Raw genomic sequence first — 26,298 nt, 5'->3', positions numbered from 1 at the left:
AAGGCAACACCTACAGTCACTGTAACTCAAACCGTCAGCTGATAATCTTGTACGAAGCGTCCGCTCTACATTACCCATATACTCACTTTATTCATGTACATTGGAAGACATTATTTAATCAGTCCAATACCGTGTGTGGAATAAAATCGAGACTTTACTACTAACGTGCTGTTTCGACCCAACACATGTTTCTATTACTCCTCTCGCTAAAGCAGATAGAACCGATTTGATCCACACAGGGTTGCTTGCGTAGGGATTTTTCTTGCCAATTCCGATTTCGTTTCTTATCAGATCCGAAACTTTCCGTGATAAATTGTTGTCAGTGACTACGACATACGGGCACTGCTAATGTCCTCGAATTCCTGTGTCCCTCCATGTTTTTATTCGGAGGTTATTAGTCAGCGTGCTATAAGTTTGTTTTTGACCTGGATTTGTATATAATCCTCTGAGACATCAAATGTGGACAAAAGGAAACTATCCATGATGAATTTGAAACCAAAATGGCGGTAACTTAGATTAAAACTAGGTGGGTGTGCTCTTTGTTTTGGTTTTCTGATCCCGATCGGGTTTGGAAATGAACGAAGGAAAATGACTGTCATCGAAGACGAAGATATATAACAGCGGAGATCCGTCGGAAAAAAGAAGGCCTCGAAAAATCGAGGACCTCTTGTGATGGAGCTGTTCATCGAAACACTAACAGGCACAGCCTTTGAACTTCGCGTTTCACCTTTCGAGACAATCATGTCTGTAAAAGCGAAGATACAAAGGTTGGAAGGTGAGTACGAATAAAGAAATGTCATTGATTTCACGATGTGATTTGTGTAACTATTGTAATCTTATATCAGCTGCATTTACACGTAGCGATATGTATGATGCATTATTTATATGCACAATGAAAGTAGGCCCAGGTAATCATACTTGAGAGAAATAAATCTAGGCCTGTACCACAGGTGTCAGTCGTAAATGCTGCAGAGTTGTGGCACAAATCATTATTGGGCTTGGACAATTGTAAGCAGTAGGTCCTTGACTAAACTCCCATATGGGATAAACACTAGCCAATCTTGAAATTTCACAATTCTCACTTGAACTCTGATCTTGAACATGTTGGATACACATTGAAGAAACAGCAGGCAGCACATAGTGACTTACATGTTGTTGTCCTGCATAGTCAGTATTGCATTTATGCATGGGTCCAGGTTAACTAAAAGTCCAACTTTTATTATGCCCATTGTCATATCAACTAGTATATCCTTCCAGCAAGCCCAAATTGTTCATACCTATATATCATGACACCTAGACTAACATATAGTCTCTGAAATGAACATATCGTACAGAAAAAACAGTTGTTCAGTTATCTTAATAAAAATATAATAAAAAGGAAGCCCAGTGATTCTCTTCATTTCCTGATACTGCAGTAATCTAGACTTGCCAAACATTATAGACGTGCATGGGCTGTAGTTGATATATTTGTATCAGGGTCTGTAAGACAGACTACATGACACCCTGTGATGTGTCAGTCCAGAGCCTGTTTAGTAAAATTTCTTCCGGTTTTGTAACATCAGCTTATACCATGTGTACTAAAACAATGCTGAAATATAATAACCAAATACTTCTTCAGGCAGATAATTGGGACGCTTGTTCTGATCACTTATAGTTATATACAATTCTTTATCAATTTTGATATACGATATTATACATACAATGACAACTTGCTCCATAACCCAATGGAAACAAAAGGCCATGTGATAATGGTGAACAATCTGTTTTGCCATAATAACATTGTTTGCTACATTTCAATTTATGGTCATCACTTGTCAAATGTGTTAAAGGTGTACCAGTATTTCTGTATTCAATGAGGGAGTAGGTTAAAACTTAACGTCACCTCGGCATTATTTCAGCCACATAGCGACGAGTTCTGTATTCAAAGTCAGAGATGAATTATGATAATATGCATGAGAGGCCTTCTGTTTGTTTTCTGTCAGTATGATCACATGATGATCAGTTCAAATGTTTGTGAAAAACACTTTTGTGTTTTATTTTTTCTTATCATTATGCTAATGCATTAGAAACACATGATGTCCAAAAGGTTAAAATATCTGCGGGCAGCATTCTGTAGTGCTGTATGGAAGATCATTCTATAAGACAGGAGCTGTATGGGAGAAGGATCATTGACCAAACTTGGCAAATGACTTCAGTTTATGAGGTGGTCCTGTCGAGATGTTGATGATCAGAACATAAGTCACATGTTTGCACTGTAGGGATGGATAATTTCAGACAGTGCCAGTCCATGAAGAGATTTATGTGTCAAGCAAAGAATCTGGAAGTCAATCTGGGCTCTGACAGGCAGCCAGTGGGGGTCCCTGGGCACAATTGTTATGTGCTCATGTCATGTTTACTGAAATATCTAACTGTTATGTGCTGTATGAATTTTACTTGTCTGTCATAGTTGGATGCTTGAATGACATGAATAAGGAAATAATTGTTGCATGAAATAAAACAGGAAAATATGTGCATGAAATGTAGGGAAAGAAAAGTGACAATAGTTATTATCAAGTATTGAGAATGTTAGGGTTTGCATTGAAGTATGAATATGTTAATGGTCAAGGGTCTTTGTTCATAACAATGATGTTGAAAAATTGGAGAGTTGCAGGGTCCAAGGCTTCTATTTCCATGTCAGCAAACCCAGAGGATCCCTATTACCCTCTTTCTCATGCAACACAGATACCACACAGTGTTGGGAATGACTAGCAGTTTTCTGTCTAAGTCATGAAAATGTAGTAATGGCTAATATTACAGAAACACTGTATTCAAATTCATACGAATTGTGGACTAGTTAGATTTTATTCATGGTGTTTACCCCTGCCAAGTTCTTATTATCCCCTGCCCAACAAAGTTGGCGGGGATATAGAAACGGGCTCCGTACGTCCGCCCGTCACGTTTCGTTTCCGGAGCATAACTCAGAAACCGTTCGATATTTTTTCATGAAACTTTGCAGGTTTGTCAGGTACATGATGAACTGGTGTCTTTTGCTATTTAGAAATTTTTATTTTTTACGTTTCCATGGCAACAAGATGGACTTAGGTTTTCTTACAATTTCCATGACAAGTTCCACCTCAGTTAAAAAAGGTTAGGGTTTGTATAGATTTAATTATGTCATAAATTCTGCAACAGGGGTGGGGGATATAGCCAAGTTAGTGGCAAACACTTGTTTTTTTTATATTCATAGATTTTGCAACATTGCATTTAAGGCAACGATGACTGGGACTGAATTTTGACATATGAGGACACCTATATATATCCCTTGTTGGCGTGTTTTATTGTCAGTAGCTAGATTTGGACCATGTTACACATGTTTATCGCAAAACTTGTCATAAGCAGATTTATCCAGATCTTTCTGGTTCTCATGAATGGATTAACTGACTTGTTGGGAAATCAAGATATGCAGAGTTGAGATTACAGTGTACCATGTGCTGAATTCCCTGGAGGATTCAATAGGATATACACAGATAGAAAAGTTGAACATGTTGATTGTTTGAAATCATTTTTCATAAATGTGAAAATAGCCCTTTGTTTTGTTTTCAATGTAAGGAACAATTCACTGATGCACAGTTCACCACTTGTACCATAAATCATGAAAGTCAAGTTTTTTTTATGACCCTGGTGTCACTGAATGTCACCCTGATTGCATAAGATAGCAGAAAACCCAAGCATGCTCAAAGATCACCGATCCCCCTCATCATCAAACACTGTACCACATTATCCAAATCATTGATACAATAGGAAATTTGAGACTTCATGGTGTATGATTTAACATAGTTTCGCTCTCCAGGACCCAAGGTCAAAGTAGGCTTAGTCTTTCTCACAGAAAGAGGTGTGGTCAGCTGACTGATATCTGATGGTGTGTCCGATACGTTCTAAACATGCTAAAGTATACAAACACTTGCAAATGGTGGAAGTTTGTTAATTGTCTTCTGTTCTTGTTTGTCAGTGATGGCCTTCAAAACTGTATCTGGATTTAGCTTTGAAAAGTCTAAAATTGGGTGACTGAAAGTTTGTATGAACCATGCACAAGGCCCAGAGAAAAGAAATGGTGTAGGACCATAATGTGAATTGAGGAAATCTGGGTATACAGTAAACTATGGTTATAACATGCATGATGAACTCAAAGGGGCCTCTAATTTAAGTTTGTTATATTCCTCTTTCCTTGTACGCATTTCGACCGTCTCACATCTTGGATCCAGTCATGTGATCACATGTTCCTCGATAAATATCTCGATATGAATGTGCACTGTACATGTACTATGTTTATTCATCATACATAATATTATTAAAAACATGTTTCACTGATACACAGACACACGAGTCACTTGCCTTCATTCAGGAAGTCTGTGATTTTACTTTGTACATTTGTTGAAAGACGGATTTGGTTGAGTTTCGTCTCAATGTCATCAATACTATTATACACTTTCGATGATTAACCAGGGCGATTCTGAAAGAACCGACGAATGGCGTCTATATGGGTAGCCGTTTCAGATGGTGTGAGAAGTTCACATTCGCTCGGTAGTTCTGTCTCAAGTCATCATCGGAGTCGGAAGGGCCGGTGTTTTCAGTCTGTTTAACTTTAACTTTGTATTTAGGGTTGATAAAATAGTCTTCATTTGTAGAAAATGTTTCAGGATCATGAAACCTTCAGAGAAGAGATATTTTGATAGGATATGTCGCATTGCTTCAGATTTTGATTTAAGAATTTTAGATTCTTCGAATATCCCAGTTTTTTTAGAAGATGATGATAATGAGTTTCTTTAGGCATCATCATCAGCTCTGAAAATCTTGCCATTGTTGACAGTGTTGTGAAATAAGTATTTATCATACATAAATATGTATCATAAGTAAAAACTCATCAAACAGATACACAGACAAGTAAAGCCATAATGTCATGCCAATATCCTGGTTCAATTCCCCACATGGGTACAATATGTGAAGCCCATATTTGGTGTCCAAAATGTTCCAAAAGCGGCATAAAGCCATACTCAGTCACAGATAAGTTAAGCTACAACAGCCAAACTTTCCTTACTTTTGCGATCACTTTGAATGCTCGTGATGAGAAATGGTGCCAAGCCCCAATTTTCTTTTTATCATTTGCCCAAAAGGTGCACCCCAAACTGGTTCTGACTAGTGGTTTTTGGTTGGCAATATCTTATCTTATATTCAGCGATTGTGTTATATTTTCAACAGCGTATGAGGGGTGTTGTTCTTATTTTGTATCCAGTTACATTTCTTATTGAAAAGATTGTTAAATCAAAATATGTTCCTGCATATTTTCATTGAAACATATTGCATTTTGATTTGTATTTTGACTGATTGTACTGTAGACAAATATTTGGCAGTCATTGACTTAGGCAGTGTTAGAAATTAAGGGTTTCTTGAGGTTTGCTCCCATAGTATTTCAATCTAGGGAACTTCTAAATCTTCAAATCTTAACTTCAGCATGTTCAGGGCTCTGACAACGACCCCTTGACTTTCATGGTTAATATCAAAACACTATTTTGCAAATAAATCTGAAAATTATGCCAGTGGACAGGTTCAGGCCAGTGAACTCAAAAGTTTTTGTCCCAGACTGATTTATGATATATATTTTGTCATGTGGTTGTATAATAATAACTGATGTTAATAATGTTGTTTCAGTGCTATATTTTCAACTATTTATATATTGGTAAAACTGTTGCAAAATTTGATGTATGTTTTAAAAGTAAGTTTGATGTAAAACTTGAACTTGAATTTTTATGTTCATGATGAATGCTGGGGAGTATGAGTGACTATGAAATTCACTGTGCAGAGTTGTGTCTCCTAGTTGTGCCAGGATGCAATGGTTAATGGTTAGAATCCCATATTTGCCGTCGTAATTCTTGAGGGTTTTGTACCATTCTCTCTTGTTCATGGGTTTAACTGAAGTGTTGAACGCCCGAGACCTGTGTCATCTCGTTACACATACAGCATGTTAAGTTGGCTTGCTGTAATATAACTTAAATGCTGTTCACAGCGACATTTAATTAATCTCTCTGTGTCTTTCATTGCTAGGCTGGAACTTCTCTGTGTGTGCATATTTGGACCTGAAACAGAAACTGATTAAATAGCAGTAAATGTTGCAAGTGTCAAGTACACCAACTCATTCACTCACTCAAAGAAATATCCTTCTGTTTCTTGTGTTTTGTCTAAATCTATTCTAACTAACATCTTTATTATTGTACAGGTTTTGTACAAATCATGTGCTTCAATCTCATTAAAATCAGATCTATTACTCTGATACAGGGGTCCGGAAACTGTCATATGCGCCGGACATGTCCGATTGGGAATCTCAAATGTCCGGTTTAAAATATTGCTTACTGGACATTTAAATTTTTCTGTCCGGACATTTTAAAAAGTATTGTCCGGATATTCTTAAATTTTGACCGGACATGATCAACAGTTAGGACTGAGCAATTTCTGTCTGCAGTTGTAACACAATGAAGATTATCTACACTGACAAGCTTTGTTTGTTTTGATTGCTGTAAATACATCGTACCTAGAATGATAGTCCAATCGGTCAATCACTGTAATAGGCAATAAACTGAGTTGACACTGATTAATCGAGGATTTATTACTGAGAACATCTTGTCAATTTGAGTAAAATGTGTTTACAATGTACATAAATACCTTGCATCATCGATGTACCTCATTATCCTCACAATCTTACGATACGTAACCTCAGACAAGAAGCGAAAGCGTGACGACAGCCAGTCGACCGATGCAGATCAGTCGAGCGGATCTGCCAAACCCTCAAAGTCTGAATGATCATTTTGTAAATCGTGGCTAACGACTTTCACTTGGTTGACATACAACGAGGATTTGCAGATTTTATTGTTTTCAGTAGCTAGTCGTATATTGAAGCTTGATTGACCGCCATTTTGCTTTCTGTGACGATCGATATCAAATTTTTTTATGGTCAATAATTAAGTACAGATGAAAAAATATTCAAATAACTATTGCTATCATCGATAGTTTAGGATTTATGATTATATTATCTATCTTGTTTTTAAATAATCTTTAGTTTAAAAAAAAACACTTTTCCCGTGAGGTCACGTGATAACCAAATATGGGATAATAGTCTCAATCCAAATGTTACAACGCGTACACTTGAGCAGACTCATGAATATTAATTAGACCGTTCACAACGTTGACAGATCGTTATTATAACAGAAACAAACGTATGTTTTCCATATATATCTAAAATGATATTATTTGTTATTAATTGTCCGGTGAATTAATCAATTTAAATTGAAACAATTCATAATTCATCATATGAATACGTAACAACTTGTAATTTGTGTGTAAAAAGTCGTACTAAACACGCTGTTTGAAGGGGGCGTGGCATAAATGTGAATGTCCGATTGGGATTTTAAATTTTCCGGACCCCTGCTCTGATATACCTCTATGCATGGTGGTCTGAGGACAGCTCCATACTAGTGCCATCAGGTGAACATTCTGATTAGCCAAACATCATGGAGGCTTCTAAATTCTTGCCATGAGTATGAAGCATTCCGACCAGCATGTCTGATTTCTGTATATGAAGAAGATTGAGCACAAGCCGAAACACCTTGCTCTGAATGTAGATAATCAAGGCGATGCCTTTAGATAATTGTGGGTATTTTATCCAGCTAGTTGTTTCTGAGTGCCAAGTCAACTGTGCCCAAACGGGAATACCATTAAAAGAGTATTGTGTTCTTTGTTGGTTTTCCTTTTCACAAATCAAAATTTTCAAATTTTCAATGAAGCTTTGTCATTTTGGAATGCTGACATCTTACTGGCTCAAGAACCCAAGCAACCTTCATTTAAATTGAGTGGTAAAAGTTCATTAAAGTTCACCTGAGACAATTTCCTATGGATGCATTCTCTGATCTTCATGCAGAGAGGTATCATATTGGGTAAAGGTGTGATTTGAATGAGATTGGGGTATCCTAACCACAGGGTAGTTTCAAAATGGTTGAATACATAAGCTGTACATGTTTTGAGGCTGGTTCAAACAGGTAACTTCACATGTAGGTCCATCAACAGTTACACATGTGTACACATCTTTGCACAAGAAGAGTAAATCTTCAACCTATGTTCATTACACAAGACGGGGGCACGGGTGGCCCAGTCTTCCAAGGCACTGCGATTCGCTGTGCAGAGTTGCGTCCCTTGGGCACGCCAGAAACCTATGATTGTGGGTTCGAATGTATGTTTCTAGGTTTGTCAGCACCATACCTGTGCTCGTGGGTTTCACCAAAGTGGTAAACATCTGACACCTGTATCACTTCGGGTTTCCTCGCACATTAAGCGGACACGCCGCGATATAACTGGAATACTGTTAAAAGCGACGTTAAACCCAACTCAGAAGACATACATATATTTACTTGGCCTGAGTTATGGCATGATGCTTTATGGAGGAAGCAATTAATCACAGCTGCATGTAATTTTCTTTCGCTTAGCTGGTCAATATGGCAGTGTTAACACATGGTTAAGTAGGACTTCTCAATGGCTATGATGAATAGATCACTAATTGAGTCCCTCGATTCCACATGGTTGCAATAAACTCTCATGCAACACAAGTTTTTCAAAGGCAGTCTAACCGGATTATCCCAGTAGAGACGATCTCCCCCGATACCTGTCCAACCTGCCTGATCCTTGATTATGATGATTAATACGTTAAGAAGTTCTTGTGTTGCCAGATTAGTTCCCCTGGCATGCTTGTACTGCTACTGTTGATATGAGTTTGTGTGATGTAATCGCGGCTCGGAGCACTAAGGAGTGGGTCAGCTCACTGGGTGTCACTTCAGTTCTTTGTTCACTCCTTGTCAGTGGAGGCTACTTAAGGCAAAGTGTACCATCTATTTACTGGTAGCTTTTGTAGAAAATATGGCACCAAGCCATAAGACCTGACCAACAGAGGTGGCTGTGTTGGTTCTCCACAATCAGTGACAGTTTGTCACATATTGGTCATAATTCGTATGTGCTATAATGAAAAGGATTGTCTGTTTTAGTACAGTAAGACTGGGTTTTTGTCAGGGAGTATTTGTGTTATAATTTTTGGGTCATGACATTGCATTCCTTTTTCAAACTATGCTGGGGTTAAATTTCACAAGTTTTACTTGACACTGGGCATGTGTAGGGTGACCTTTTCTAATTTTACAGTCACGTACAACACATGCACACATAATTTGATTTTGTAATTTGTCAGTGCCTAACCAACCATGGGATTGGTTGCCAGCACCACCCAGTGTTCCCGCTGGCTTTTGAAACTGCCAGTCACTGTGGACTGGCATCTCTAAAAATTACCAGTCCCCCCTAATTTTTGCCAGTCCCAACTTTCAACAAATAAAAAACGTATGAGAATTATTTGGTTTTAATTCTTGCAACATCATGTTCAATGCAAAGATGTCATCTCTGAAATACTTTAGTTAGATCTATACGCCATCCACACAAACTTCAGTCACAATTTTCTCTTCTTTTTTTAAATTTCGAGACAAGTCACTACAAATGGATATTTAACCTAGAAATAGACACGGGGAAACCCTGATGGTAACAGACAAGCCGACTTTAATATCACCGATGTTTTGTTCAACAACAAAGATTTATAAGGTACTTTATTTGCCGGTCCACAGGGACTGGCAGTCACATGAATTACCGGTCCAAGCCTAATTTTACCGGTAAAAAACTGGTAAACCTAGGTATTTGGGTTTAACAGAAGAGGTAAGCTTCCCACACCTGTATCATTTTGGGCCTTCCTCCCACATCAAGCTGATATGTTATGATATAACTGAAATATTTTTCAAAGCAGTGTTAAACTAAACTCACTCACTTGCCAACACAAACATAGTAGATGAACATTGTTTTCAGCACATATAAGGAAACTTGCTGAAGGAAGTATCTGAAAACGTTTCCTGTTTTCCACAATGAACTTTCTGAATGGTGAGCTAATGAAATGATTTTAGGGAATGCACATTGTAGACCATTTGACAGTTTGTCACATAACCTGTAATGAATTAGCTTCAAATAAATGTACTCACATGGTGACTCTGGAACGTGGATCCTGCTCATGTTCAACAATGAACTTGCTGAATGAAGACGACCGCCTCCGTGGTCTTGTGGTAGAGCGTCCGCCCGGAGAGCGGAAGGTCCGGGGTTCGATCCCGGGCCGCGTCATACAAAAAGACGTTAAAAGATTGTACTTGTTGTTACCCTGTCTGGCGCTCGGCATTAAGGGGCTAAAACAAGGACTGGTCGGCTCGGAGTCAGTATACTGTGTCTGAGTGGGGTATTCGTGTTAAACTGCGGCATGGTATCTCAGTGAGCTAGCACTATAAATCGGCATCAGTCCGGACTAGTACAAGCAGCCACACACACACATACACGTGCATGCACGTCGCTATATAAGTGCAATAATCTTGGACGCGACGTTAAACCCAATTTCACCTCACCTCACCTGAATGAAGACAAGAAATGTTGTTTTTTGTATCTGCTACATGTTAAAGCTCTTCATTCAACCAGTTGATGCATGTTCACATCCCCATGTTAGTAATTACTATCGCAGGACAGATAAACTATAGTAATACGAAAGAATCAGTTGTTTTTTAACTTCTTTTGAGTAGCATATTTATTGTTCCCCCTTGACTTTTGTTCTTAATTTTCAACTATTGATCATCTGCTGTTAGTTAGATAATGTAAATCATGATCAGCTAATGATTGGTATTAACATCTGCAGGGTTCACTCTTGGAATTTTCAGACATTGGTCCTTTGTCTGAAAGTTTCAAATATTCAAGAGGTACACCCACACTTGCCCATACAGCACAATGTTAAAATGACCCATTGTCTTTGAAAATGTGGGCCTTTTTTTCAAATTTAGGGGTTAACAGCACAAGTCCCTACCCTAGAATTAACCCTGCGTCTGTGACTTTAGCCACAGTTTGGAAGCCTGAGCCTCGTAAATTTTACTGGTGTCGTTAGATAAGCCATTACCAGTCCATAAACAAAGACAATATTTCCTGAAAATAATGCAACAACAAAAGTTTGGGCTAGTTGACTCAAAGTTTTGAGCACAGTCTTGTAATAAGTATATACCATATTACAGCATGAATTCATATACAGTTTGTAGTCCGATTTAAGACAAAAATTGTATCTTCTTCGTGTTTGTTTATTTTCCACCCTGCTGTTGAAACATGAGGTGACATGCTGTATACCTTCATTATCAGCTGTTACCACAAACAGGTTAGACATGTTGAAACAATCTTTTTTGTAATTGGTATACGGGTTGTCTGTGAGAATGTCCCCCCTGCAGAGGAAGGTCCCCTGGAGTGTCCAGTGTTGGAAGCGTTAGGGCTGGGAGAAACCTGGCGCCCCTCCCCACCAGTCACTCCCACCTAATTCCACCCTTCACTAGGTTGCCGGGAATCAAATGGAGATCATTTCAGGTGTGTGTTTATGTCTGTCAAGATTGGAGGCTCTTTGAAAGCACTGTGTATCAAGACATTATTATCCCACTAGGATTGTGAATGTAGATCTGTGGGACTAGTGACATTACCATACAGGCTATTACACCGACAGCCATGATAGTCGCCCTGTATTTGCAAGATAACTCAACTGTACCTAATGACTCTTTTCACTCTTTCCTTACCTATTGTAGGCCTATTTTAAAGAGAACATTAAATAGGAGTCATATCTTATGTATGTGTTTATTTCGTGGCCTGAGAAAAGTGTGGAAGTCAATATTTTCATTTTAGTATTAGTTTGCTTTGCTTTTATCAAATGATCAATCGTGGATGTCTCGGCAAAGCAATTAATCTGAAGTAGTGGGACTGTAACCATGGTGATGTCGATGCTTGGGTGATGCAGTCATTAACACTTTCCCCAGTTTAAACAAGGTGGAACCGGCTGTCACTAATTAACAGTAATGTGAAACTGTTTTTGCCAATAATCATTTTGGTTGTTGTCAGTTTTGAAAACACCCCAGGACTATTGACATCTTCTGAAGGCAAGGACTATAAAAGTCCAGATTCAACCCTTGCCAAACTAGGCTGGTATTATGGAGTTACATTTTGGCTGGACTAACAAGTCTATGCATAGTCCAATCAAAATCACGTAACGACAATGCCAGCCGGTTTGTAAACTGCCATGCAGGTTTCGGTTGATAACAGGATTGTCAAAGCATGTGTACCCCCAACTCAGCGTCAACAGATATTTTCCAAATCTTTTCATGTTTTAAATCAAGGTGCTCACATGATTTGATGCACTTCACAAAGTAAGACGCATTGTATCACAATATAGCTTTTGACTATCAATCAGATTGTCTTGACTGCTGTTGTGTTTGAAACAAATGCAACTGATATGAGAGGTGGAATCTGAATGTCAATAGGAAGGACATAGAAGGGATGTACCTTGTCTTAACCACAGGTAGCGCTACGATTGAGCCACAAAATTCCAGCCTAGTTGGGCAGGGGGGGGGGAAACTGGAAAATGACTATTGACTGAGGATTAGTCACTTCAAATTCTTTTTGAAGGGTAAAAGCAAACTTCAGTCTGTTTCCTATCCTGCATCAATTTTTATGTAATATTATTTAACTCCTTTAGGATTAGAATAGGTCCACAGCAACTTGTTCCTGTCCTAAGGGCAACTTAATGGATCAGGTTGGAAGACTTAATGACTTTGTGTCATTGTACCCCAAATACATTTAACTTGCTCTTTAGATCAATCACTGGGGTGTCTGACTCAGACTTGATGACTGTTTCATTGTACCCCAAATACATTTAACTTGCTCTTTAGATCAATCACTGGGGTGTCTGACTCAGACTTAATGACTGTTTCATTGTACCCCAAATACATTTAACTTGCTCTTTAGATCAATCACTGGGGTGTCTGACTCAGACTTAATGACTGTTTCATTGTACCCCAAATACATTTAACTTGCTCTTTAGATCAATCACTGGGGTGTCTGACTCAAGACTTAATGACTGTTTCATTGTACCCCAAATACATTTAACTTGCTCTTTAGATCAATCACTGGGGTGTCTGACTCAGACTTAATGACTGTTTCATTGTACCCCAAATACATTTAACTTGCTCTTTAGATCAATCACTGGGGTGTCTGACTCAGACTTAATGACTGTTTCATTGTACCCCAAATACATTTAACTTGCTCTTTAGATCAATCACTGGGGTGTCTGACTCAGACTTAATGACTGTTTCATTGTACCCCAAATACATTTAACTTGCTCTTTAGATCAATCACTGGGGTGTCTGACTCAGACTTAATGACTGTTTCATTGTACCCCAAATACATTTAACTTGCTCTTTAGATCAATCACTGGGGTGTCTGACTCAGACTTAATGACTGTTTCATTGTACCCCAAATACATTTAACTTGCTCTTTAGATCAATCACTGGGGTGTCTGACTCAGACTTGATTGTTTACAGGCTGTCATAATATAGCTGGTATATAGCTGAGTGTGACGAAAACAAATAACAATGTTTTGTATCCAAATCTCGTTGATGATGAAGGAAATCTGTTGAATTTCTCTAATGTAAATAATGTCATGTAATCTAGTGTAAAGGTGCTGCTGCTGAATATGAAGAAATGAAACATACAGAGGTCATATCTGTGGAAGGGGAGACAACTGCTTGTGTAGCAGGTCTGTCGTGGTCAGTGCTTGAGACAGATCCTCATTGTCGTCGCCTGTACCCACGCAGTAGGGGGTGCCTAGCTTCACTGATCAATACTCATCTAGGCCAACTCTTGTATCGATAGTTTTGTTTCTGCCTAGGACATTCTACTGTTGAATAATCAAGTATGCATAGTAATGGGACTGTCAATCCTGCATGGGGTGGTTTGTGTATGATCAAGTATTACTGGTACATAGTAAAGTGACTGCCAGGCCCACTCCTGTTTGTGGTGGCTTATGTAGAATATCCCATAATTAGAGACAATTCACATTGTTTCTGTCATTAATATAGATTTCATGACATTGTGGGTTCGTGACTGTGGAGCTCCAATCTGTGGGAGTACTGTTGTTGTGGTGGGTCACAAGTACTCCAGTGTAGGAGGAGCTATTGATCTCCCGGGGCAGCCAGGGGCATTAGGAAGTTGTTTCTGACCGGGGTGGTCTGACATGCTATTTGGTTTATTGTCAATCAGACAATAAATTACATCTTCACTATTTGTAAAACCAGTAGTCCTGTGATGGTGCATGAACCTGATGGATAGTCACACACGTCACTAAGTATTATTGCAGAACAGTAACCTGAGTCATGAGGATAGGGCATATTGTCTAGTGTTCAAGTCATTCTTGAAATACTCAACTGAGACCATACATAATTAATTGTTAGATTTCCACCGGGCCGCCTCACTACCAAACATCATACCTCAGATTATTGTCCCCAAGAACCTTAAGATGAGTCAGTAGGTTAGTTAGGTTTAACGCCTTTAACTCTATTCCAGTTATATCACAATGGGTCACCATTATGTAAGGAAAGCCTGAAGTGATGCAGGTCGCAGAGGTTTGCCACTTTGGTGAAACCATGAGCACGGGATCAAACCACATGTTTTGCCTTGTGTCTTTTCTTGATGAATGTGTACATGTGCCCTACAAACAAATTATACTTCATCATGGTCATGTGAATCACATTCGTTGTCATTTTATTGACATATAAGCAACAGTTTGTTAAAAATATATGCAACAAACTATAATTTTTTATACATGGATGAATGTGGAATAATTTGTTGAAACTGGTGTCAAGACAGTACTGATGCTACAGTTTTGCTGACTTGGCTCTAAACCTGAAATATTTTGAAACATTAACCATCAACTCTCACCTATTGTCAAATAGTGATTATTGGCCCTTACTAGCAATTGCTGTCAATGTATTGTTTGCCAATTTACAACAAAACTCTGGTCCACCAGACAAATGTCAGTAAACATTAGCAGTGGTTTTAAAGTCAGAGTGTCGTGACTGGCAAGTAAAAATGTTAAATGTTAGCCTCCTTATTTTGTCGACCTTAACCTGAATGAAAGGACAAAGTTGCAGAATTTGGTGACCTAACAATTGTGAAAACCTTTAACATTTAGCTTGTTAAGACTGATATTCTGTAGGACCAGAGTGGAAGTGATCCTATTGAAGTGTGGGTTCACGATTATTAACTTATAAACCAAGGTTCAAAAGTAACAAGGCCACCAGTGCAAGATGTGTTGAATTCACTTAGCACCAGTGAGAACAGCTGCAGTCTATCACTTTTATCATTACGACATGAAAGCAGCTCTGTTGCCCATCCTTTTTGAGGACTAGTAAACATACTATTATTTACTTCTCCTGCATTACTCCTTAATGCCTCTACTGCCTACCTTATGAGTAACTTTAATAGTAACTCAAATTAAAGCCAAATAGTGTGGACCAAAGTAAGACACAACATGTCTGTACGATGAAAAGCAGAAATGTGGTGAGACCTCAGGCGATCACGTGACAGCTGTGCGAGTTGGTCCTCAGGCAAGTAGACTTGATTGGAAACAACTTTTTCTTCAGTTTTGGATCATCCCCCAGGGCTATTTCTGTCATAAGGTTATTAGTAGATAAATTAAGGAGTAATGCAGGATAAGTATACTAATGTGAAAAATATTTAGATTTTACTAAAAGTAAATTCTAACCCTGTTAACATTAAGTGACAAGGGTAGAGTGTTTCCATCCTGACCATGAGGTGTATTTTGTGATGCAAATGGTGCTCCTCTCGTTCCAGGCATCCCGATCTCCCATCAGCATCTCATCTGGCAGTCAGTGGAGCTGGAGGATGAGTATTGTCTCCATGACTACAGCATCCACAATGGTGCCACCCTCAAACTGGTCCTGGCCATGCGGGGAGGTCCTATCAACACTCGCCGAGGTAGGCAGGCCAAGCAATCAAATATCAGGGCCTGGACGATACGTATTGTGATACTTGTATGTGCGCTTATCTGTGGTCCCGAAGTGATTATGTTCGAAACAGGATGGCCAAATACCTGGCCCACTGATGATTTATAAATGGCAGTGTCAAGTATGGCACAGTGGATGAAAATACTTATGTTTTCACTTTTCACTACTTATTTTCACAACTAATTTGTGTTTAGTGTAAGTTATTGAAGCAAACGCTGAAGATTAGAATTGATATTTTTTACTAAGTGTGCGACTATATACTTGCATCAAGAAGTAAAAAATCATGATTCACCGATGCATCATTGTATCGTCCCACCACTGGCAAGTATGCTACTTAACGTTGCAGAGGAATACTCATACTTCTGAGGGCAGCTACTTATCGAAATTTCATGGCTATATTTGTTTAATAAAATCCACAACAAAACATCTTCAATTCATCAAAGGAATCATCACATTTAATCCCCACCTGGACACTCATCCATATCAAACGTTGTGTCCTACAATAACTGTATTTAAATCCATTGGAAATTTCCAAGGGCTTTCAGATCATGACTTCTGCAATTAGCAAATGATTTTGTACAGATTGATTTCTAAGGTATGTGACAAGAGTAGGGTTGGCAATTGATATATATCATAGAGATCGATAATCGTTGACTAAATGTCGTTCAGTTATCGATTTAAGTGACAAAAATGTATGTTTTAATAACTTTGCTGTTGTAGATCACAGTTTTAAATTATATAAGATTTCCATGCGTTTCCACAGTGTTTATGTTGTAAATATGAACGCTCATTTTTCTGATCAGGGATGAACAATGTTTGCATTGTGCTGATGTCGATGAGATATCCATGACAGCTATGTGAGAATATCACAGAATCGCGGCCTGTCAATCCCTGTTAACATATGTTAAAATTCAATATTTCTCAAGCTATGCCTACGGTTCCGTCGCTGCTCAGTGATGAGGATGTGTATTTGTTACAGTCCCGGTTGAGGATACTGCTCTCAGGGAAATGGCAGAGTATATGGAAGCCAATCGTGAGGAGATCCTGGACAAGTTGCCTGGCAACCGCCATGTGACCCTCCTAGTTTTTCGGGAGGGAGATCAGTTGAACTTCTTCCGTGTTGTAGACCGAGGTGATGGGACACTCACACCACTTTCAGAGTCTCTCAGGTAGGTAGATTTCTGGTTGCTATGGCTTCAAAGATTTCTGGTATTTATCATTGTCAGATGTGAGTAAAATTAATATCTTCAACTGGAGACAGGACTACTGAGATCAGGTCTTTGATAGTCATTTAGAAGTTGGTTCACATTTTAACCATTTCAGTACCAGGGTATGTGCATGTGCAGACAGTTTCTCAATTGATCTGTGTACTGCGTACATGAAAACTGTCTTAAAATAAAAGGAACAATGACCTTAGTACTCAGGACATTATGTTGAACCAGTGATTTTGACACAAAAAGCTGCATGTAAGCCATTGACTTGGACCCATGATAAGTCAATGGCAAAAGTCAGCAAGTCAAATCAACAAAAATGGCAGACAAACCATAACAACAAATCAATGCAATACCATTCGTGATTGGATGAATACAGGATATATACAATCTGGCCAATAAAACATTAGGTTTTAAAAGCGCTTGGATAAGTCACGATGGCTCCTGAAAGGGTTTCCCTTTGATACAGAAAGTGCAATGCAAAGCTATGTGCTGCCCAGAATTTTAATTACAAATTTTGATGGTTGTGCATTGTTTTGTTGTAAGATGTTCTAATTGATACTGTAAGCAGGACTAATCCTTACTACTTACTTTTTAATTTATAATACGAGCGAAGCCTTGCTTAGCATTTCTATCGGTCAAAAGTCTGACTATTTAAACAAACTATTGGTCAAATTGAAATTTGACTGAGGGCCATCTGAAACTCTGTGAACAGGAGTTGTGACTGTCTCACCATGAGTGCCTATGTACTGTGTATTGTGTTGCAGTGCCTCGGTGTACAACTTCAATGAGGAGGAGGAGGAAGATGACTCGTCGCCAAAGGAGAAGTCCGAGGAGAATGACAAGATGAAGCAGAAGGTGACACAGCTTCGCCTCAACATGGAGAAGCTGACGCTCACCAAAAAGGTCAGGTCTTACTGCCAGTGTTACTTAGTATTTGGTCTGTAAAGACTGCTTCTTCATCATAACTGTCCTCTTCTTGGCCTAAATTTTATCCAATAATTATCAGGGAGTAGGATGAGACTTTCAGATGCTCTGCCTCCTCTGATTGGTTATTGTGAGAGATGACTTGACTAAGGTAATATACACAAAATGTGAATATGTTCGCTACATGAGCATGATATTTGTAAGCTTTATTGACAATGAACATATGCCTACATTTGTGTTTCAGAAACCACCAAAGCCCCCTTCTTCAGGTCACTCCAGCCATTCAGGTCGAGCCAGCAGTCGTCTCCGACTGCGCCAGTTGCCGAGCGCCAGTCGACCCTACAGTAACACCCTCAACAAGAACACAGTCCTGCCCTCTGTCGGCTGCACGTTCCCTGCCATCCAGGTTGTCTATGATGCAGACACTGCCATTGTAGATGTAGATGGGGGGGCTGGTGCTCTCCTCGCCTCGCCATCTGTGTCATCAGTTGTAGCAGTGGCAGACAAGGCTGTGGAAACATTGTCGACTACGACAGATTCCATGGACAAACTTGGTCAGCCTCTTCACATCTTGAAAGAGGACAGTGCTCGAGTGTCACCCCCGACAGTTCTATCAGAAGTAGGGGAGAAAACATCAGTGGATGTGAATACGGATGAAACGGTGAAAGTGGACGATAGTGATACCACTGCTAACTCTCTCGTGAACTCTGTTTTGAAGCGGGACCTGTACCGGTTGAGTAGCATGACAGACTCCACGCGTTACCTTCCCTCCACTTCTTCTGCCTCACGGCGAAAGGACTTCACTTTTGAAAGTTTCAAGGAGTCATTTCGACCTGCTACGTCCTCTAAGGACAAGGTCAAAGTGGCAGCTGATCATTCCTCTGATAATTTCAAACGTTCTTCTTCAAGCAAGAGAGACATAAGTTTAGGCCTGAGAGATTCCGTACTGCGACCCACCACCTCAAGTCGCTATGGTGGCCTGGATATGAGAAGGAAGGAGTATGCGCTGGAAAGTTTGTCAACAAGTGAAGCCAGGACAGTGTCTGGCATACTCAGACAAGCCTCCATAGAAAAAATAGGATCTTCTCATATCGGCAACTTTGTGTCTAGTGCTAGCAAGTCTCGTCTGAGTAACTATTCGGGCTTTCAGGAAGGAAGGGTACCAACGCCTGAGGGAAGGTTAATGGTGAGTAATGATGTTATTAATTTTTGTGAAAATTACCTTGAACACTGAATGTAGGAATTTCATATTTTCCACCTTCCCGAGGCAAGAGAGTTAACTGACTTTAAAAGTCCAGTTTCCACCCTTGCCGAACTAGGCTGGAATTCCTGGGCTCGATCGTTGCGCCACCAGTGGCTTTTACAAGTTATGTCCCTTCTATGCCTCTCCTATGGACCAATCAGATTCCACCTCTCGTATCACTTGCATTTGCTTCAAACAAAATGGTCAAGACTATTTGATCGACAATCAAGATCTAAATTGTGATAAAACGGGTCTTACATCGCAAAGTGCATCAAATCACGTGAGCACCATGATCAAAAACTTGAAAAGATTTGGAAAATAATTTTGATAATGAGTTGGTGGTGCAGATGCTGTGCAAATCCTGCAATCGACCAAACACTGCATGACAGTTTAAGAACCGCATTTCGATTTGCGTGTTTTTGATTGGACTATGCATAGACTTGTTAGTCCAGCCAAAATGTAACTCCATAATACCAGCCTAGTTCGGCAAGGGTGGAAACTGGACTTTTATAGTCAGTTAACTCTCTTGCCTTGGGAAGATGTTATATTCAGACAGACTGAACTTTGACTGATCAATGAACTACATAACAAGAAGTTGCTATTAGCCAATCAGAAAGAAGCTTTCTCAGGCTATTATGACAGCAGTTTCAACTGGCAACTTCCGTTCCAGACCACGCTTCGAAAAATATTTAGACATAGATCTTGATTAAAAGTCTGAAATGTCATGGTGCATAGGCCTAGAGAAATTTGAACTGGCATATTATCATGTTATTAAATGCATAGAAAGACATTCTAGCTCAGTTCTCTAGCACTCAGCACTGTTAATATGATGTACATCTGGACATGATCAAACCCCCGATTCGCCTTGATTAAAGCACACTCACTCACTCACTCCTGGTCTCCTCCCTCTAGTCGGGCCATCTCCAGCGCCTCTCTGCGAGCCGAGATGGTCGCCTTCTGTCCCCAACACACAGACTTCCTCCAGTCAAGGCCAAGAAGAAAGCATCCAAAAGGTGTTATGTGTGTGCCAAGAAGACCGGACTGGCTACAAGCTACCAGTGCAGGTAAGATACACCATATGTTCAAGGATTTTTTAGTTCAGACAGAGTCGGCCCAGTTGTCTAAGATGCCGCAGTTGGCTGTGCAGAAATGAGTGCTAGAATCCTGTGATTGTGGGTTTGAACTCTGGTTAGCCCTGGTTATGTTTCTTGGTTTGTCAGCGCCATACCTCTGTTTGTGGGTTTCACTTAAGTTGTGAACATCCAAGACCTTCATCACTTCGGTTTTCCTGCTATATGTCGTGATATAACTGAAATACTGTTCAAATGTGCTCACTCACTATTTTTTAGTCCAGGGGAATCTCAATAAGAATTTTGGGTGGTTCAAGGCATGTGGCACTGCACTTGATTTCCAGTAATTTTGCACGAGCTCAAATGCCTTTTGCCATTTTTATGTATGGATTTCAATGTTCGATTGAAGAAAATGAATCATTAACACACTCAATGCACTTGTATTTCTTACCAGAATAGAAATGTCATCTTTCTGTGACTTGTAATCAACAATTAGTTTTATTTGATTCCAACAAACAGCCAGAATTTCAATGTGTATACATCCAGCGTTAGAAATTGGCACTAGTCCTGTAGCGTCAAACTGCCCAATGGTTAACATATCATAAGGACTAGTAGAAATTTGCCCTTTATAAGGCTTTTGCTACTTGTTATCATTATAAGGACTAGTGGACTAAAAATGTTAGTTTCTACCGCTGACATCATGTACATAGTATAGGATAGAATACTGTGCTTCCTGTAAAACATTGTATGTTGACATGAACAACGCATCTGATTGGTAACCTTGGTAACTCAAGACATTGATGCACTGATAAATTGAGGCCGACAAAGATGTGGACTTTAAACATTGTCATTTTCTACAATTTTCATTTGTCCTATAAATCCCAAAACCTGGTGAGGGGAAATACTACTGAAACACAGGTTCAGGACTGCTCAATTCTTTCATAGTACTATTATACTATAGTTAATCTGTCATGACGACAGATTACGTATAGTAAAATGAAAGAACCTGGTGGTCCCATTATATTTGAGTAAGATATGTCCCAGCTATTTTCATTTCTGTCAACAATGTTACCACTATCAGGAGCCCTAAACTCAGCAATACCAAGAATATATATGAACCATTAAGGAGAGGTAGATTTTAAGAAAAAAACAAAACAATTTATCTTATTTAAATCTGTCCACACTTATAACTGTCTGTTATGATTTTGTTAAATAGTATTATTGTTTATGATTATTCCTGAAAGTTGATTGAAATTTCTTTTGTTTGCAGGTGTGGCAACAACTTTTGTGCTACCCATCGCTATGCAGAGTCCCATGACTGCACATTTGACTACAAAACCGAGGGTCGCAAGCTTTTAGAACAAAATAATCCTGTTGTTAGCGCACCCAAATTACCCAAAATCTAATACACAACCATGTGTAGTAGTGAGTATAGTATTTTATGAAGTACCTCAGACATATTTACTAAACTGAATTATACATTTGCAGTTAAGTTTGACTATATCCTAAAATTTACAACTGAAGTAATGTTACAGTATATACATGCTAGTATTGTTTGCCTTGGTTTGGTTGGATATTATGGTTTTGGGAATTTGAATGCTCCAAGAACATATTTCACAGATACATTGTATCTGGGATGGATGGTATGTTCTTACTTTCACATATTTGAAAATGAGACCTCTACAGTATTGAAACAAGGACACTGTGCTTTTAACAACCTCAGTGCTAAACATGAAGTACCACTGGCTATGTTAGGTGCTGTTGTTATGGCTATCGGTTGACATTACCAAACATAGAAACCTTATTGTTGTCTAGTGTAGAACAGTGCATGCATTCATTACTCGTGTTGAATTGTTAGAAGTGTCATTTTCAAATGTGTGATGTAACCTGGTGATGTAAAGATGCTGAGGGCCATTCATTGGTCGGGGAATCGGTACAGAGAATGTCTTTCAGTGGTCATTGTGATATCATCTATATTATGTTTTATAAACTGTCATGGTTACATGTATATGTTGGTACCAAGGAGAGGAATGGTACACATAGAATATTTCAATATTACATTTCCAAACAATCATGCTGCGTTCCATATTTGTACTGATAACAAAATGGTTGTGAATTAGGGCATTTCATTAGTATGATTAGAAGAGGCTGCTTGGGCGATGCTTTGATGAAGAGAGTTCATTGAAGTTGTCACTTTCATACGTTATGGTATGTTCAAAGTGTGTATCTAAATCTAACTTTGATGGAGTGGTAATGTTTATTTTGATCACAGACAGTCGTTGGTTTTAAGCCTTTTGAAATGTATCTTCTCAGAGATTTATTTTTCATTCCTTTTAGCTAGAAATTAGCTATATTTGTCGTTGTCCATTTTAGGACATGAATGTTTATGATACTGATTGCATGAGCCCAGAACAATGGTGAAATGAACTTCATTATCACTAGGCTAGCAGGGTGTTATCTTGGGTGCATTATGCATGGTCAAATTTTAATAGATTCAAAACGGTGTTCAATTATTTTTATTTCTATATTTTATTACAAAATGATTGTTTTCCACAACATTTATATTTTGCCATCGACTTTTATAAAGTTGTTAAGCTGTACAGGAAATATTTGTTTATTGGTGAAATATTTGAAATCAAATAGCTGAAACTCATGGTGAAGTGTGATTTTGTGGCAAGTATTATTTCATGTAAAGATATGTGATGAAATATTTCAACCAGTAAACATACTGAAACGATGGTTTCTTTTCCAAGATCAATATCATTTGTGCTTTTGGATAAGCATGCTTGTATTTTATCATGTGTATGCAACACTACATTGAAGACATTTATTGGTTTTATCTTTCTTAATTAACTGAAAAGTTTTATAAGATTGAGGCACGGCTTTGAATTTATTTTAGATTCCATGTTCCTAATCATTTACTGTGACTATATACTGTATGCCGAGTCAAGGACTGGAACACTACCAATCACAACAAATGCCAAGATAATGTGAAGGGTCGTCTTGATAGTCCGGATGTTTGTTTTGACTGGTAGTGAACTGCTGTTCAAACTAAACGCCGCCTTGATCACAATATGGGAAAAAAAAATGTAGCAGCACATCCCTGATCGTGGAGACGTTTGTTGTATGGAATAGTACACTTCTCTTCAAAATAAAAATCCCCTTAATCTTGATATGGGTGGGAAAACTTCGCACCATGCCCCTGATTGTGGTGATGTTTGTTTTGACAAATAGTACGCTGCTGTTCAAAGTAAACATCCCTCAACAACGCCCAGGGTGCTGAGACCCTCTTGCCATGGGTACAATAGTGTTGACATTTGTTTTGACCAGTAGTGTAATCACTGTAATGTGAGTGTCTCCTGAATTCTGCTGTGTGTGTGATGCTAGGATTCTGGCTGTACGTTTGAGTGGCCTGCTACACCCGAGTGGTGTGTCGCCTGTATCAGATCAGATCAGATCACAGTAACTGATATTACCTATTTCTTTTCTTGTTTATTTCGACTTACAGGGAACATGTATATGTCGAAAGTGATTTCTTTCCCTGTTGATGCTCTGTTGTATTCATATCTATGATATCTTTGCTATTTTCAAATGAGTGCATTCAATACATTCTGATGAAATGATCAAGGTATAAATTGGAGGCAGCGAAATAAGGTCCTTATTGAATAATATTCTTAACCCTTTGACAATTTGTGAATGTCAACAAAATGAAAATGAACAGATTTTAAGCAGATTTTAATCATCCTGTTTTGGAATAGCTGGTCTGTTGGATTTGTTAGCTGCAATGAGTGTGTGAAGTTACTTCTGATGTAATGAGATGGGCCATGTTGTCCTTGTTTATTCATGATGCTTGTTAAGAAACTGGCTACCAAAGATATTGATATATACAAGCGCTAGGTATACCAGGGTTTAGGTGTGGGATCAGCAGCCTTTGGCCAAACTCAGTTCTCTCCCTTTGACTAGGTATATCTGGTACTCTTGAATGGCATCTTAAAAAGAACATTCTTCCAGACTCTACTGTGATTTGATATTGTGCACTAACATGAGTGTGAATAAATTGTACAGACTATAAATGCTGTGTTTTGTCTTTTTCGTTTTATTCACCACTGAAGGAAACACAAACCCACGATATGCACCACTACAAATGACAGCCATGACTTCACCAGCATGAACTTTCATCATGAAAGTTCTGGTATGAGGACCAGTCCTTTCTCCAACCACTTCAATTCATTGTTGACTTATGAAGCTGTGTACCAGAAGGTATTACCCTCATGAACATTCATAACGTTCTGTACATTTCTCTGTCCAAAACTAAAACTAGTGACAAGTACATCTACTTTTACACACATATATATATAAATAATGTAATCATTAGAAAGCCCAGTAGCATATTCTGTTTTGGTGGCACCTTGTCCTGTGGACAGCTACATAATAGCATGGATTGATACTCATGATGTCAATCACTGGATTGTCTGATCCAGACTCGATTAGACCACCCATATAGCTGGAATATTGACGAGTGCAGGGTTATAACAAACAAACAAAACAAACATACCCATCAACCTACAACTGCTTCAGGAGATTATTGGTTGGGGGTGGGGGTAGTCATTTTGGAGGGACCTGACCAAGTCTGACATTTATATATGATCAAGTTTGTACTTGTGAGTTCTGTGACTTCCCTCTCGCTGAACACTGAAAACATCACAATTGAAACAGTGTTTATGCAGGCGACAGATACCATTTGTTATCAGGTGGTCAGGCTCGCTGACTTGGTTGATGCATGTCATCGTATCCCAATGTCGTAGATCGATGCTCATGATGTCAATCGCTGGATTGTCTGGTCAGGACTCGATTATTTACAGACCGCCGTCCTATAGCTGGAATATTGCTGAGTGCGGCGTTAACCAACCAACCAACCAAACAAACAAACAAACAAAGGCCGAGTTGGAGCACAACTAGATGTGAGAAGACTGTTCCTCGCACCTGCTGAATCATGAACTGTCATCCCATCCGCAGTGGCATGTGTTTCCTATCTGTCCAGCTTAAAAAAAACGTATGTATGAATATCATGCCTATATTAAAAGTATATGTGTTATGTTACCATGTGTTATTCGTTTCCCTCAGTAGAGCATGTAGCAAGTAAGCAGAGCTCCAGATAAATATGCCCAAAATGTCACCATTACCCAATTACTTTTCAGTTGCTTGCGAACAAAACCTATGAATTATAGGTAGTACAACATCACTCTGCGTAGTTACCTTATGTGTGTGTGTGTGTGTGTGTGTATATATATATATATATATGGTGGGTTTGTTCTGTGGTTTTCATTGTTTGCGGATACGTCCTCAGCAACGTGTCGTCATATGAACGCATTGTCGCAAATAATTGAAGATGGCGTCTTTCAGTGTTTATGACGTCGGAAATGATTTATGTGACGTCGTTACAATAGATTGACTGAGTTCATGCTCGCCAAACTTGTGTTGTATTTCGACACCAAGTTTCTCTCACAAACATATTATTGTAAGGCAGATGTAAAGGTGGTATTTGTATGTTATGGGGAGCTCATTGGGGCCAAATTGATACAATTTATCCACGAAATGAATTCGTTTTATCCTTCAATCACGTCCAAGTACGAACTATCCTGGATTATTTTGAACAACAAATCGAGAATTCGATTTGTTCTGAAAACAGACACGCAAGCGGATCTCGTGGTATCAGTAGCATTATAACACATTGTTGAGTAGGCTTCGTCCCAAAGGTTCATCCCGTCTTCAATTGTTACACAATTCGTTGTTTTTTTGTGTTTTTTTTATAATCTTAGCTATATAACTAGGCCCTTCTCAGCTGTTGATCACTTGATAAAGGGACTACCAAGTTC

The 26,298-nt window shown here is 38.9% G+C and overlaps 1 protein-coding gene across 1 annotated transcript; it reads left to right on the top strand.

Annotated features, from left to right (window-relative positions):
* Positions 1–338: 338 nt before the first annotated feature.
* LOC139468520 (AN1-type zinc finger protein 4-like) lies at positions 339–24,483 on the top strand. Its single transcript, XM_071250529.1, has 7 exons — positions 339–775; positions 15,799–15,942; positions 16,951–17,140; positions 17,950–18,088; positions 18,354–19,295; positions 20,265–20,416; positions 21,693–24,483. Exons 1-7 carry the CDS (start codon positions 673–675, stop codon positions 21,826–21,828), a joined length of 1,806 nt encoding a protein of 601 aa, XP_071106630.1. The 5' UTR covers positions 339–672; the 3' UTR covers positions 21,829–24,483.
* The last annotated feature ends 1,815 nt before the right edge of the window (positions 24,484–26,298 follow it).

Source organism: Haliotis cracherodii, unplaced genomic scaffold (genome assembly GCF_022045235.1).
Source record: "Haliotis cracherodii isolate W230 unplaced genomic scaffold, xgHalCrac1.p SCAF_2, whole genome shotgun sequence".
NCBI classification, from domain to species: Eukaryota; Metazoa; Mollusca; class Gastropoda; order Lepetellida; family Haliotidae; genus Haliotis; species Haliotis cracherodii.
The sequence above is the reverse complement of the archived record's forward strand: the minus strand, read 5'-3'. Positions and strand labels throughout refer to the sequence as shown.